Source organism: Perognathus longimembris, chromosome 6, assembly GCF_023159225.1.
Source record: "Perognathus longimembris pacificus isolate PPM17 chromosome 6, ASM2315922v1, whole genome shotgun sequence".
Classification (NCBI taxonomy): Eukaryota; Metazoa; Chordata; class Mammalia; order Rodentia; family Heteromyidae; genus Perognathus; species Perognathus longimembris.
Window position 1 is genome coordinate 68,124,384 of NC_063166.1, and position 12,360 is coordinate 68,136,743.

Genomic DNA, 12,360 nt, shown 5'->3' on the forward strand with positions numbered 1-12,360 from the left:
CAACACCTCGGCTTCTCTATGCTCATCTATCAAATAGGAGGCATGGTGGACATCCCCAAAGGATTGGAGACTTACTGGTGGGGAACTGCCCACCTAAAATGAAAGCGAAAGGCCGAGCCCATGGGGCTCTTCCTCTCCCGGGTCTTAGGACCGCCCTCTTTGGCATTGGCAAGCTCAACCTAGCCATCTTTCTCTTGCCATCCTGGCCCTCTCTGCAGCTCATGTTCTCTGCACAGCAGCCAGAGGTATAAATGCAGAATCAAACTGAAGACTCCTTGTCACTAAATACAATCCAACGCTGACAGCCTACCAGCCACACTAGTTTCTTCCAGGTCCTTCTCCGTACTGTTCCACCCTGCCCAAGGGCTTTTGCCCATACCATTTCTTACTGTGTATATTCTCCCTTTCCCTATCTCAGTTAACCCTACTGCTCTGTTCTCCAACCAGTACTGATCTTCCAGGAAGCCCAATTTCCTCATTTGCACCCCATTTCTCCTATCAAAGTGAAAGCCCCATTAGGGGAGGCAACACATGCATTCCAAGGCTGGAAAGTACCAGAATACAAACATGGCCCATTGTATTTTACTGAAGCTGAGACACCTGCAAGAAACAGTGAACTGAGCAGCAGTGGCCTCTGGTGCTGGGGAAGGAGTGGTATTCATAATCTGCTACTTTTTGCACTTCTGTGCATGGCATTCTATAATAATAAATTGTGTGTCCAACCTCTTGCTCGACTTTTCCCCTTAAGGCTAGCAACTCTACTCTTTGGTAGAGTGGCTTTTTGCTGGTTGGATTTTCCTACCTAGGCTGACTTCAAGCTGTGATCTGCAGATTTCAGCCTCCTGAGTGGCAAGCATGAGCCACCAGGGCCCAGCTAAAATACTTTTTGGGGCTTGGACTCAATGCCTGAGCACTGTCCCTGACTTATTTTTTTTGTTGTTGTTTTGTTTTTGTTTTTTGGCCAGTCCTGGGCCTTGGACTCAGGGCCTGAGCACTGTCCCTGGCTTCTTCCCGCTCAAGGCTAGCACTCTGCCACTTGAGCCACAGCGCCCCTTCTGGCCGTTTTCCATATATGTGGTGCTGGGGAATGGAACCGAGAGCTTCATGTGTAGGAGGCAAGCACTCTTGCCACTAGGCCATATTCCCAGCCCCCTGACTTCTTTTTGCTCAAGGCTAGCAATCTACCCCTGGAGCCACAGTGCCATTTCTGCTTTTTCTGTTTATGTGGTGCTGAGGAATCAAACCCATGGCTTCATGCATGAAAGGTAAGCACTCAACCACTCAACCACATTCCCAGCCCCTAAAATACTATTTAAGTTAGAAGAAAACAGTGACATCTTCCTTTTGGAGGGTTGAGACTCAAAGGCTAGTCAGGCAGAGAATGAGCTTTTCACCAGCAATCTTGGCTTCTCCTACTTCCAGATTTTATGGAATAGAGTCCTAAAACCCAGCCCAAGCGTCATCAAAATATTTATTAAAACCAAAGCAGGAGGGAACAGAGCTGTTAAGAAACAAAGTGCAGATTGGAAGGTGGGACAGAGCAGTAAGGGGGGGGTTCAAATACCACAGGAGGGGCCCCTGGGTCTAGGCTAGTGAGCCCTTTACCCACCCTTCTGGCCTACCCTGTCAGTGAAGGTCCCCATTCACCTCTCCCTCATATTCATGAGGTGCATGTAGCTAGGGCCCTAAAGTGATCCCCCTGGAAAAGGGACCATCCCTCCCTCCATCCACCCAATCTGTCTCCCTCCCTCCCTTTACCAATAAATAAACCGCTCAGGCCTCTGCTCCTCCAAGGTAGGGCAAAGAATAGCTGGAGGATCCTTGCCCTTGCACAAGGATATAGGGAGTGGGGGTGTCAGCCCCACACCCGTCTCACCCTTGCTCACTCCTCAGGCTTGCCAAAGAGACCTTGATAAATAAATAAATGCTCCATTAAAGCTTCGATCAGAAAACCTTTAAGACAAGAAGTGCTCTCGCTGCCCTGCAAGCCTAGCCAGCCAAGGCCTCCCACCTGGCCTAGTCAAAGCACAGGATTCTGGGAACAGGGAGCCACCTGGGCCACACTGGGCCCCTGGAGCAAGGAAACCAAAAGTGCAGTTAGAGCACCCCATGCACACACATGGACTCATTCACACACATGTGGACACACTAGAGCATGTCTTCAATACATGCAAGTGTGTTCACCTTCATTCCCCGGTACAGGCACACACGCACACACACATGCTCACACTACTCACCCCACACTACACACAAGCGGGGTGTCAGGTACATATATATACCACACACACAGAATCCTTCCTTTCCTGGCCTGCTCAACCTCCTGGCTGCAGCCAGACCCCAGGGCTAGAAGCTGCTGGAGAAAGGAGAGAGGGTATAAATTATACTTTTCTAATTGGGCCAGAAGGTTGACCCAGAGCAGGAAGCTCCAGGGCTGCAGACATGGGGTAGGTATCTCGGGAGACCCTGGCCCCAAAGCCCCCATCAGAAATCCAGGGGGGTCAGGTCCCCAAAGTCACAGTCAAATAGGTCTCTGATGCCCTCATCTTCCTCCAGGCCAAAGTGGTAGTCAAGGGCCTCGTGTGGGGGGGAGAGGCTGATGAATTCCTCAGGAAGGAGCCCACTGGGGAAGTCTTCCCGCACATGTTCCAGGAGCGAGTCAGCAGCCACCAGTGGGGACAGACGGTCCTCGTCCACTGTGGCCCGGAGGCCACCCATCCGTGACAGCAGGGGCTCTGGGAAGACAGGAGAGCACCTCAGACCTGGAAGGGCCCAGCAGGGAGGAAAAGAAGGGGCTGTCAATCCTGTTGGACTACTTAGGATGACCTCCACTCTTCTTTCACCTACCTTGCTCCAGGCTAAGCAGGGACTGGTTGGGATCCGTGGTGGGGGACGAGTGGGGAGATGTTGGTGGTGGCACTGTGGTGACAGGGTCAGCTGTCTTCTCCTCCCCAAAAGATGCTTCCTGGGAAGGGGTCTTCCCAGGGCTGATCCCCCCTGAACTCTCCTCAGGACACAGGAAAACATCGATGGGGCCTTGTTTGCTCTTAAGGGAGATCTGAAAGGTCTGGGTGGAGGCAGCAGGCAGGGTAAACTGAGGCCTAAGTGACCACCATCCCAACCCAGTCTGTCCTGGTCAGGTCTGGAATCCTTGGTCTCACCTCTGAAGAGTCCACAGCTTGAAGCTGGGTCTCTGGAGGGGCCTTGATCACCATTACCATCTGCTCTGCAGGGTCTGCGATACTACGAAGGTCCTGGCAGGTCACATAGGCTAGGGTTGGTGGAGTCAAGGACCACATGACTTTGGGCCTGGGCACTATCCCTGAGCTTTTGTGCCACCACCCTACCTACCACTCGAGCCACAGCTCCATTTCCAGCTTTTTTTGGTGATTAATTGGAGATAAGAGTCTCATGGACTTTCCTGCTTAGGCAGGATACTGATACTCAGATATCAACCTCCCAAGTAGCTAGGATTATAGGAGCCACTAACACTCAGCTACTTCCTTTTTGATGAGGCAGAGACCTCCAAAAGGTTAAACTACCTCGTCCAGGGTTTGGTGAGTAAATGCTGAGCTATGACTTACAGCCAAAGGCAGAATTCAGAATCCAGAGCCCAGGATAACCTCTCCCATCCCCCTCGGGTGGGGCAGTCACCTGCCAGACCTGCCCTCCACTCCCACTGGCCAATCCAAGGATATCGTTGGTTGTCAGAGTCCTCAGAAAGCAGCTGTAGCTGGGTGGTACAGATGTGCATCAGGTGATCTAGCTGCTGCTCGCTCTCTTGCAGTTGCTGAAGGTCCTGGGTCAGCCCTTCAAGCCGCCCATTGATCCCCACCATGGCGTCACTGCCTCTGTGGGGAGGTACCTGGGAGGGTTAGCAGCTCCTGGCCCCACTGCCCATCAGCCCTGGCCCTCAGGACAGCCGGCTGCTGAGGTTCTTTGAGGCCCAGGCAAGCCTCTGTGGCTCCTGCATCAGGGTCTAAGTCAGACTGGCATAGGGTTGAAAGTCTGGTCTGACAGTCAACAAGTACCGATATGTCCCTAGCAGGGGGTTAGGTAAGTAAATAATAGTACAGACACGCCATGGAATATGACAGCCGAATAAGATGAACTACATTAGATGCAGTTATTTCCCAGATGCCTTATCAAGTAAAAAGAAAAACAATACAGAATGACCTATCAAAAACCAAAAAGGCAGATAGATGTGACAGAGAGGGTAGCAGGATGCGTGGGGAAAAGTGTGAAGGGAAAAATAAATCAAGAATAACAAAAATAAAACATATGCCAGACAAATCTCCTGGATAGCTGGAGACAGAATTGTGCATGGTAGAATGAAGGTGGGTGATGACAGGGGAAGGGAGGGGAGGCTGGAATCTTCTAGGAGGCTGCAAGTATTCTTTATCTTGGCCCAGGTGGTGGTTACCCAGGTGGAGAGATACAACTGCAGTGAGCTGTACAGACTTGCACTGCTCCGCACCTGCCACCCCAGGGACGCCACCCCTCCCCTCCCAGTAGTTAAGACAGAGGCTCAGACTGGCACAACCAGGCACTTCTGCCTGTCATGGCTGTTGCCTAACTCCCAGCCTTGGAGGTACCTACAGCCACTGGATATGGTTCTTGGACTTCTTGGCGATGAGCTGAATGCCCTCGAGGACATTGGTGATGTCATAAATGCGCCGCTTCTGCACCTTCAGCACCTCAGCTGCCCAGTTCAGATCTACGACACCATCCGCCGAGCGGCTCAGCAGCTCCAGGAAGCGCTTGGTGGTCAGATTCAGGGATGTCTCATAGCGGGACTTCTCCCCGGGGGACTTCACACCTGTGGAGGAGGGATCAGGAGAGGCAAGACCCCTCAGCCCTCATTCTACCCCTATAAAAGCCCACCTCCCTGGCTACAGAACAGAATAGGGTGAGGAGCAGGTGGTTCCTTCCCCTTGGCTAGGCTCAGCAGGGAAGCCCTGCCAACCATAGCATTCCTCTTCTGGCCAGGGAACTCCCCATCTAGAACCTGCTGAGCAACCACTCCAGTTGCCTGCTAGGCTTCCCAGAAGCCTGGTTCAGGCCTAAGCTTCACCAGCTAGGTTAGTGTGCAAGTATGGTTGCTGTCCACACACCCCCATCCGGGCCGGATGAATCTGAGTACCTCTTCCTGGGTGGCGGCCTCTGCCCCGCACGGGCCCACTGCTCTCAGCCAGGTACTGATGGTCAGTTTCCAGGTCCAGCCTCCGTTTTACCTGCAGCAGAAACCAGGGAGGATGCCAGTAACTAGAAGGCAGGCCAAGAGATGTGGCTAAGGGCTCAGTCTTCCTGTACTACATCTGCCTCCGTTTCTCTACGTAGATGTCAAAGTGTGTGAATAAAGCTAGATGGCAGTGGCTCACGCTTATAATTATCCAGAAGGCTGAGATCTGAGAATCATTACTCTGATGACAGGAAAGTCCATGAGATTCTTATCTCCAATTAATCGCCAAAAAGCTGTAAGTGGAGCTATGACAAGTGGTAGAGCACCAGTCATGAGCAAAAAGCCAAAGGGAGAGCACCCAAGCCCTGAGTTCAAGCCATAAGAACAACACAGAAAAAAAAAAAATGTTAGTGAGGTAGACAGATTTTAGGGGTCATAATCTTCACACACAGGCCACTCAAGTGGAAGGCAGAAGACCTGAGTCCTAGCTCCACCAGCACTTTGCTGGAAGCTGGATTTTGGTTTTTTCCCCCCTTATGCATTCTACCATCCAGCTGTGTCCCCAGATCAAATAACTGTTTCTAGTCAATAGCAGGTGAGCCACCGGCGCCCAGCTGTCACCACTGTGAAACCCTAGCATGGGAACCCTGAAAGCCCTGTGAAGACATTCACTGGTGGAGAAATCCAACTGATTCAATCACCCATGTACCAAAGAGGTCGTGAAGGCCTTGGCTTTTTTAGGCTCTGGAATTCTATTCAGAAAAGCAAGGAGGCAAGCCATAGTTCTCTTAAAGACAGGCCTGACAAACAAAACACTGACAGGGCAATAGATGTACATCATCCTTTCCAAGACTACAAATCTCATTAACTTTTCTCTGGCTGGTTGTTATAGAATATCGGGAGCAAATTCTACGTGGGAGACCCCAGGAGACTGCCTTACCTGGGCAATGTGAATGGTGCACTGTTTGAATATGGGCATAAAGGGACATCTACAATTTAAAAATTATAAAGCTGGATAGCAGTGGCTCACACCTGAAATAAGGAACAAGGTTCAAAGTCAACCTGGGCAGAGTCTAAGAGACTTTTTGCTGGTTAACTGGAGATAAAAGTCCCATGGTCTTTCCTGTCCCACGTGGCTTCAAACTGTGATCCTCAGATCTCAGCCTCTAAGTAGCTAGGATTACAGGTGTGGGCCACTGGCTGTCTGGTTTCTGAAAGATTGTCTCCAATTAACCAGCAAAAAGACTGAGATGGAGATGTGGTTCCACTGGTAGAACACCAGCCTTGAGCAGCAAAAGTTAAGGCCCTGAGTTCAAGCCCCACTATCAACACAAAATAAAATTTAAAATAAATTTATTTTTAAAAATATCTCTACAGGCTGGGGATATAGCCTAGTGGCAAGAGTGCCTGCCTCGGATACACGAGGCCCTAGGTTCGATTCCCCAGCACCACATATACAGAAAATGGCCACAAGCGGCGCTGTGGCTCAAGTGGCAGAGTGCTAGCCTTGAGCGGGAAGAAGCCAGGGACAGTGCTCAGGCCCTGAGTCCAAGGCCCAGGACTGGCCAAAAAAAAAAAAAAAAAATCTCTACAACTGAAAAAGACAGCCACAGAGAAGGAAAACAGGAAGAAAAACAAAAAGCTAGCACACTGCCCCTTTCAACTTTTGTTTTTGGATAGTGCTAGGGATCAAACTCAAGGTGTTGCACATGCTAGACCTGCTATGCCTCCAATATGGTTTGTTGGTTATTTTATTTTTGGGGGGCCAGTCCTGGGCCTTGGACTCAGGGCCTGAGCACTGTCCCTGGCTTCTTTCTGCTCAATGCTAGCACTCTGCCATTTGAGTCACAGTACCACTTCTGGCCATTTTCTATATATGTGGTGCTGGGGAATCGAACCCAGGGCTTCATGTATACAAGGCAAGCACTCTTGCCACTAGGCCATATTCCTAGCCCTTGTTGGCTATTTTCTTTCTTTCTTTTTTTGCCAGTCCTGGGCCTTGGACTCAGGGCCTGAGCACTGTCCCTGGCTTCTCTTTGCTCAAGGCTAGCACTCTTGCCATTTGAGCCAGTGATACTTCTGGCCATTTTCTATATATGTGGTGCTGGGGAATCAAACCCAGGGCCACTAGGCCATATTACCAACCCCCCACCCCCTTGTTGGTTATTTTGAAGAGTCTCACAGACACATGAAGCCTAGCCTGGCTTCAAATCAAGATCCACCAGATCTCAGCCTCCTGAGTAGTTAGGATTATAGACATAAGCCACTGGCTCCCTGCTTTCTACCATTTTTTTTTTTTTTTTGTGGGTAGTGTGGCTAGAACTTGGGGCCTAGGTGCTGTCCTTGAGCTCTACCACTTTGAACCATAACACCACTTCCAATTTTCTGGTGGTTAACTGGAGTTAAGAGTATCATGGCATTTCCTACCTGGGCTGGCTTTGAACCGTGATCCTCAGATCTCAGCCTCCTGAGTAGCAAGGATTACAGGCATGAGCCTCTGGAGCCCATCTTTCTAGTTTCTTAATACTGTTTTCTACAATTATATGCATAATGAAAAGCTTTAGGGATTTTTCATTTTGGTTTGTTCCTGAGATAAGATCTTTCTATGTAGCCCAAGGCTGGCCTTGAACTTCTGATCCTCTGGCCACAGATGAGACTGCTGGGAACAGTTGCCTACTAACCAACAAGCCTGTTTTGTGGGGGTTGGGGGGATGTCAGTTTCGGGGCTTGAACTCAGGTCCTGGGCCCTGTCCCTGAGGTGTTTTTTTTTTTATTATTATTATTAGGGCTAGTGCTCTACTACTTGGAGCCACAGCTCCACCTCTGATTTTCAGGTGGCTAATTGGAGATAAGAGTCTCACAGACTTTCTTGCCTCAGCTGGCTTCAAACCATGATGCTCGGATGTCAGCCTTCTAAGTAGCTAAGATTACAGGTATGCGTTATCAGCACCTGGCTGGGTTTTTTGTTGTCATTTTTTAATGTCCATGTAAAAAGGTTGGAGGTAGACAAGGCAGAGCCAGAAGAAATGTCTTTCAAACTCTGTATATAGGAAGCACTATCAACAGATGACTCCTGGGGCAGAAGCCAAGCCTGTAGCTTATTTCAAGGGCTTCCCCAAAGAAATGCCAAAGCAGAAAGCAACTAGGCCAGCATTTCTGGCCTTCAGTTTTAGGATGTGCCAGCCCCTCCCTGCCCACCTACAGAAAAGTGCCTATTGGTCTTTAAGGACAAAGGTAGGGTTCCCTTACCCAACTCTGCAGATCATGGGGCCCTCAGTAGTGCAACTATTAAATGGATTGTGTCAGCAAATAAGGTGCTGGCCCCTAACATCACTGGCAGGGGATAGAAGGTTTTTCTCCTCCTTCCAGACCTGAAGGCTTAGGACAGGACCTACAGGAGTCCTAAGTGCAGCCATGTAATGAGCAAAGGATACCTGTCCAGGCCCAAGCTAGTCCCTGCAACAAGAGGTTCTTGGAGTATACACCCTGACACGAGCCTCTGAGACCTTTCTGGGCTTTCTTCAACCTCCACTAGCTTCTCCAGGTCAACAGCCAAGAAATTCAGCCTGGTCCCACCAGAATGACCAGGGAAGGTTCAATCATCTCTGGGCCTCAGTTTCCCTATCTATAAAAAAGGAAGGCTGCTGACAGGGTCAAGTAAGTTAATTGGATAAAGTGGTTGGCACAAAGCCTGGCACACAAAACATCTTCAAAACAGTGGGGGCTGCTATTGTTATTATTATTAGCATCTTGGTGATTCCGGAAGGAAGGCAGCACTGGGCACTAGGCCAAAGGGGTGGGAGGCCTTCTCAAGATGCCTCAGGGACCAGCTGCCATCTACACCCCCATCAGTAGTTAAGCAGCTTCTACCTCAATGTCTAGGGCTGGGCCTGGCCCATCCCACTTGCTCCAAGCCCCCTACTGAGACTCTGTCATGCCTGGGCTGTCCCAGCCCTCCAGCCTAGAGGTCCAAGTTCAGACTTCCACTCCCTCCTTACGCGTAGCAGGGCTGCTGCTTCCCGGGGCCCACCAATCTGAAATGACCTTGGGCTCCTTAATTGCTCAGGAAGTAGGGACCACCCAATGCAGGGATTCCCCTGAGGCAGAGCTTTCTGTCCTGGCATTAGCAGCCTCCTCTCCAGCACCCAGAGCCAGGCCCACCCAGCCTTCCACAGAGGTTCAGGGGTCTGTGTGCCTGATTAATGAGGATCCATGGCAACCAGGGGCTGGGAGGGTGGCAGATGGAAGGACAGGCAGAGGGAGGGGACCAGCAGCTGGCCCAGCGCCCCACCCCTGCAGAGAAGGCCTCCCCATCGGGAGGCCTCTTCCCCAGAGGCCTGAGGCCAGGCCTGCACCTGGCCATCCAGCACTGGGGCAGGAGGGAGGGTCTCATTGGCTCCCCAACGTCTCTTCCTTTATCTCCCCAGAAGCGGTGCCCAATACCCAACCGCTTGCTGACCGCAAGCCAGCAGCCAGGAGTTCAAATCTCAGCCCCACCACCTGCAGCGGCGTTGTGTGAGGGGGCAAGGGGCAAGTGGCAAGTCACTTTCCGGTCAGGACTCCAGTGCCTCCCTCCCGCCGATGGGCACGTGACACACCCCAAGCTCACAGCGGGGTCGGGCGCTGGGGGCGGCTTCAAGCTTGCCAAAGACCTTGGCATGCAGTAAGCATGAGCTGAATACACGTGGACCATTATTACCAATGAGTCCGACGCCCGAGCGGCTTCGGCGAGGAAGTGGAGGCCCAGGGCACAGAGAAGCCAAACAAGGACCAGCCCGCGGTCACCCGCACCTCGGGGTGGAGCCCCGAAGCCCAACCCAGGCTGTGCACCGCCCCGCGCCGGCGCCTAAGTCCTCCCCTCCCCCGCCGCCTCTGGGCCCAACCCTGCGCCTGCCCGGAACAGCACAGAGGCTCAGGGGGCGCAGTCGGCCCGGCGTCCCTGGGGTCCGTACCGGCGGGCGGCCGAGAGCCGGGCGCGGAGCGCTGGGTGCGGGTCGGGGCGCCTGCGGCGTGGCGAAGAGCAGCAGGTCGGGGTCACGGGGGCCGACGGCGGGCGCAGCGGGGCCGGCGAGGGCCGGCGGGGCGCTGGCGTCCTGAGCTGTGGAGATGATGACGATCTGCGAGGAGTCGAGCAGCCGCAGCGCGCCGGCCCCGAGCAGGGCCTCCAGCGCCGGCGCGCACGGGCCGCCCGTGGGGCCCCCGGCCACAGCCATGGTGCTCAAGGCCCGCGCGGCTCAGGTGGCAGGCGGCGGCGGCGGCGCGGGCCCATGGCTGCAGGTCCTGGCCAGGGCTCGATCCCGCTCCGCCCCCGGCCGCCGCAGCCTGCAAAGTCCGGGCCACTTTTACGCGCCAAATCCTTTTTGCCGCGAAAGAGCCACGAGCCGCCGAGAGCCGTCGCTATTGGCTGTCTGGGCTATGACGCAGGCGGCGGCGACAGCGCCCATTGGTCTCGGCGCGCCGGCCCGGCGGCGGAGGGCGGGACCGGGTGGCGGCGCGGGGCGGGGCGCGCTCTGGCTTTGTGGGGGCGGTGCCAGGCGCGCTCACTCTGCTCACCCCGGGGCTGGACCGCCCTGGAAGAGGGCGTGGGGATCCGGGCCCCTCCCCCTACCGGCCACGCCCACACCCCTAATTTTTCCCCCTCCGCAGAGGAAGGTTTAGACTTAGCACTAGGTTCAGCCTATCTACGGTCTGCTGGCCACCCGTGACCCCCCCCCAACTCTCAACCTGTAGCACCCGCTTATCCTCAGCTCTGATTTTCAGAAGCTGCCCCCCCTCTTTTTTCGGGTGTTCAGGCCCACCTCCAAAGTCCCAGCCCCTACCAGCCACATCTCCCATCCCCAACTTAGAACCGCTGCCGGTGCCATTTGCATCCTGTGCCCTGCCTTGTCCCTTTAGCCCGAACCTAAAGGGGGCTGCCAGAAAACAGGCGTCTGGCCGAACACCGGCTGAGACTCTCCAGCACGCCTCATTTTGGCTGAAATCCCTTTGGTCTCCAGGCAGGCACAGCCCCCAAAGCCTGTGCAGCTTCTGCTTGAGCTCATTCATTCACTCACTCTCGGAACGTTCTTGAACGTGACCCCCCTCAGTTCAGACCTTGACTCGTGGCCATAAGGAACTCACAGTCTAGTACAGAGGAGAGGAACAGAGAGGTAACAGATGTTTAAAGTAATGAAGCAGTGTAACTGCATGTTCGATCTTACAAAGGGAGGAGGTAACAGAAGTGAACATGAAAATGCATTTCCTGAGGATCAGAGATATCAGCATTCCTCATTGCTCAGGTCAGTCTATCTAACTAATACTGTCCTCTCTGTGCTAGGCCAAATGCAAGCATGGAGGACAGAGATGTAATTTACTGCCTTCTGGCAGGAGTGACTTGAGAAAAAGGTAACAAACAAGAATTAAACCCCAGAGCCAGGCAGCCGCCAATAGCTCACACTTGAAAATCCTAGCTACTCAGGAGGCTGAGATTTGAGGGTTGCGATTCAAAGCCAGCCTGAGCAGGAAAGTCTGCAAGACTCTTATCTCCCATAAATTACAAAAGAAACCGGAAGTGGAGCTGAGGCTCAAATGTCAGAGCTCTAGCCTTGAGCAAGAGAAGCACAGGGTTGGCCCTCAGACCCTGAATTCAAGCCCCAGGACTGGCAAAGAAGGAAGGTAGGAAGACGAGAGAGAGAGCCGGCCAGCCAGCCCAGACAGGCTCATACCTCTAATCCTAGCTACTCGGTAGGCTGAGATCTGAGGATCACAGTTTAATGCCTGTCAAGGCAGACACGTCTATGATTTTTGTTGGTGGTGGTGATGGTGGCCAAGGGGCTTGAACTCAGGTCCTAGGTACTATCCCTGAGCTTTTTCACTCAAGACTAGCGCTCTACCACTTTGAGCCACAGCTTCACTTCCTGTTTTTCTGGTGGTTAATTAGAGATAAGAGTCTACTTTCCTGCTTGGGTTGGCTTTGAACTGTCATCCTCAGATCTCAGCTACTCTGCTGAGTAGCTAGGATTACAGGGGTGAGCACCAGCGCTCTGCCCATGAAATTTTTTTAAATCTCTAATTAACCACCAAAAAGCCAGGTGTGACTCAAGTGGCAGCGCATTAGCCTTGACTGAAAAAGCTAAAAGCTTGTGCTCAGGCCCTGAATTCAAACCCCAGTATTGTCACACACAAAAACAAAATCCCAATGC

At 52.8% G+C, this 12,360-nt stretch overlaps 1 protein-coding gene across 2 annotated transcripts; it reads right to left on the reverse strand.

The window, feature by feature from the left end:
• Positions 1–1,470: 1,470 nt before the first annotated feature.
• E2f1 (E2F transcription factor 1) lies at positions 1,471–10,407 on the reverse strand. 2 transcript variants are annotated; one of them, XR_007211164.1, is made up of 8 exons: positions 10,132–10,392; positions 5,141–5,231; positions 4,597–4,816; positions 3,696–3,848; positions 3,159–3,273; positions 2,845–3,064; positions 2,270–2,732; positions 1,471–1,908 (listed from the first exon to the last, which is right to left on the reverse strand). XR_007211164.1 is itself a non-coding variant. In XM_048347458.1 (7 exons), the coding sequence occupies exons 1-7, from the start codon at positions 10,390–10,392 to the stop codon at positions 2,482–2,484; spliced, it is 1,311 nt and encodes a 436-aa protein (XP_048203415.1). In that variant the 5' UTR covers positions 10,393–10,407; the 3' UTR covers positions 1,471–2,481. The 2 variants fall into 2 exon arrangements, 1 of the variants encoding a protein (XP_048203415.1); XM_048347458.1 differs by having other exon boundaries at positions 1,471–2,732; positions 10,132–10,407.
• Between the last annotated feature and the right edge of the window lie 1,953 nt (positions 10,408–12,360).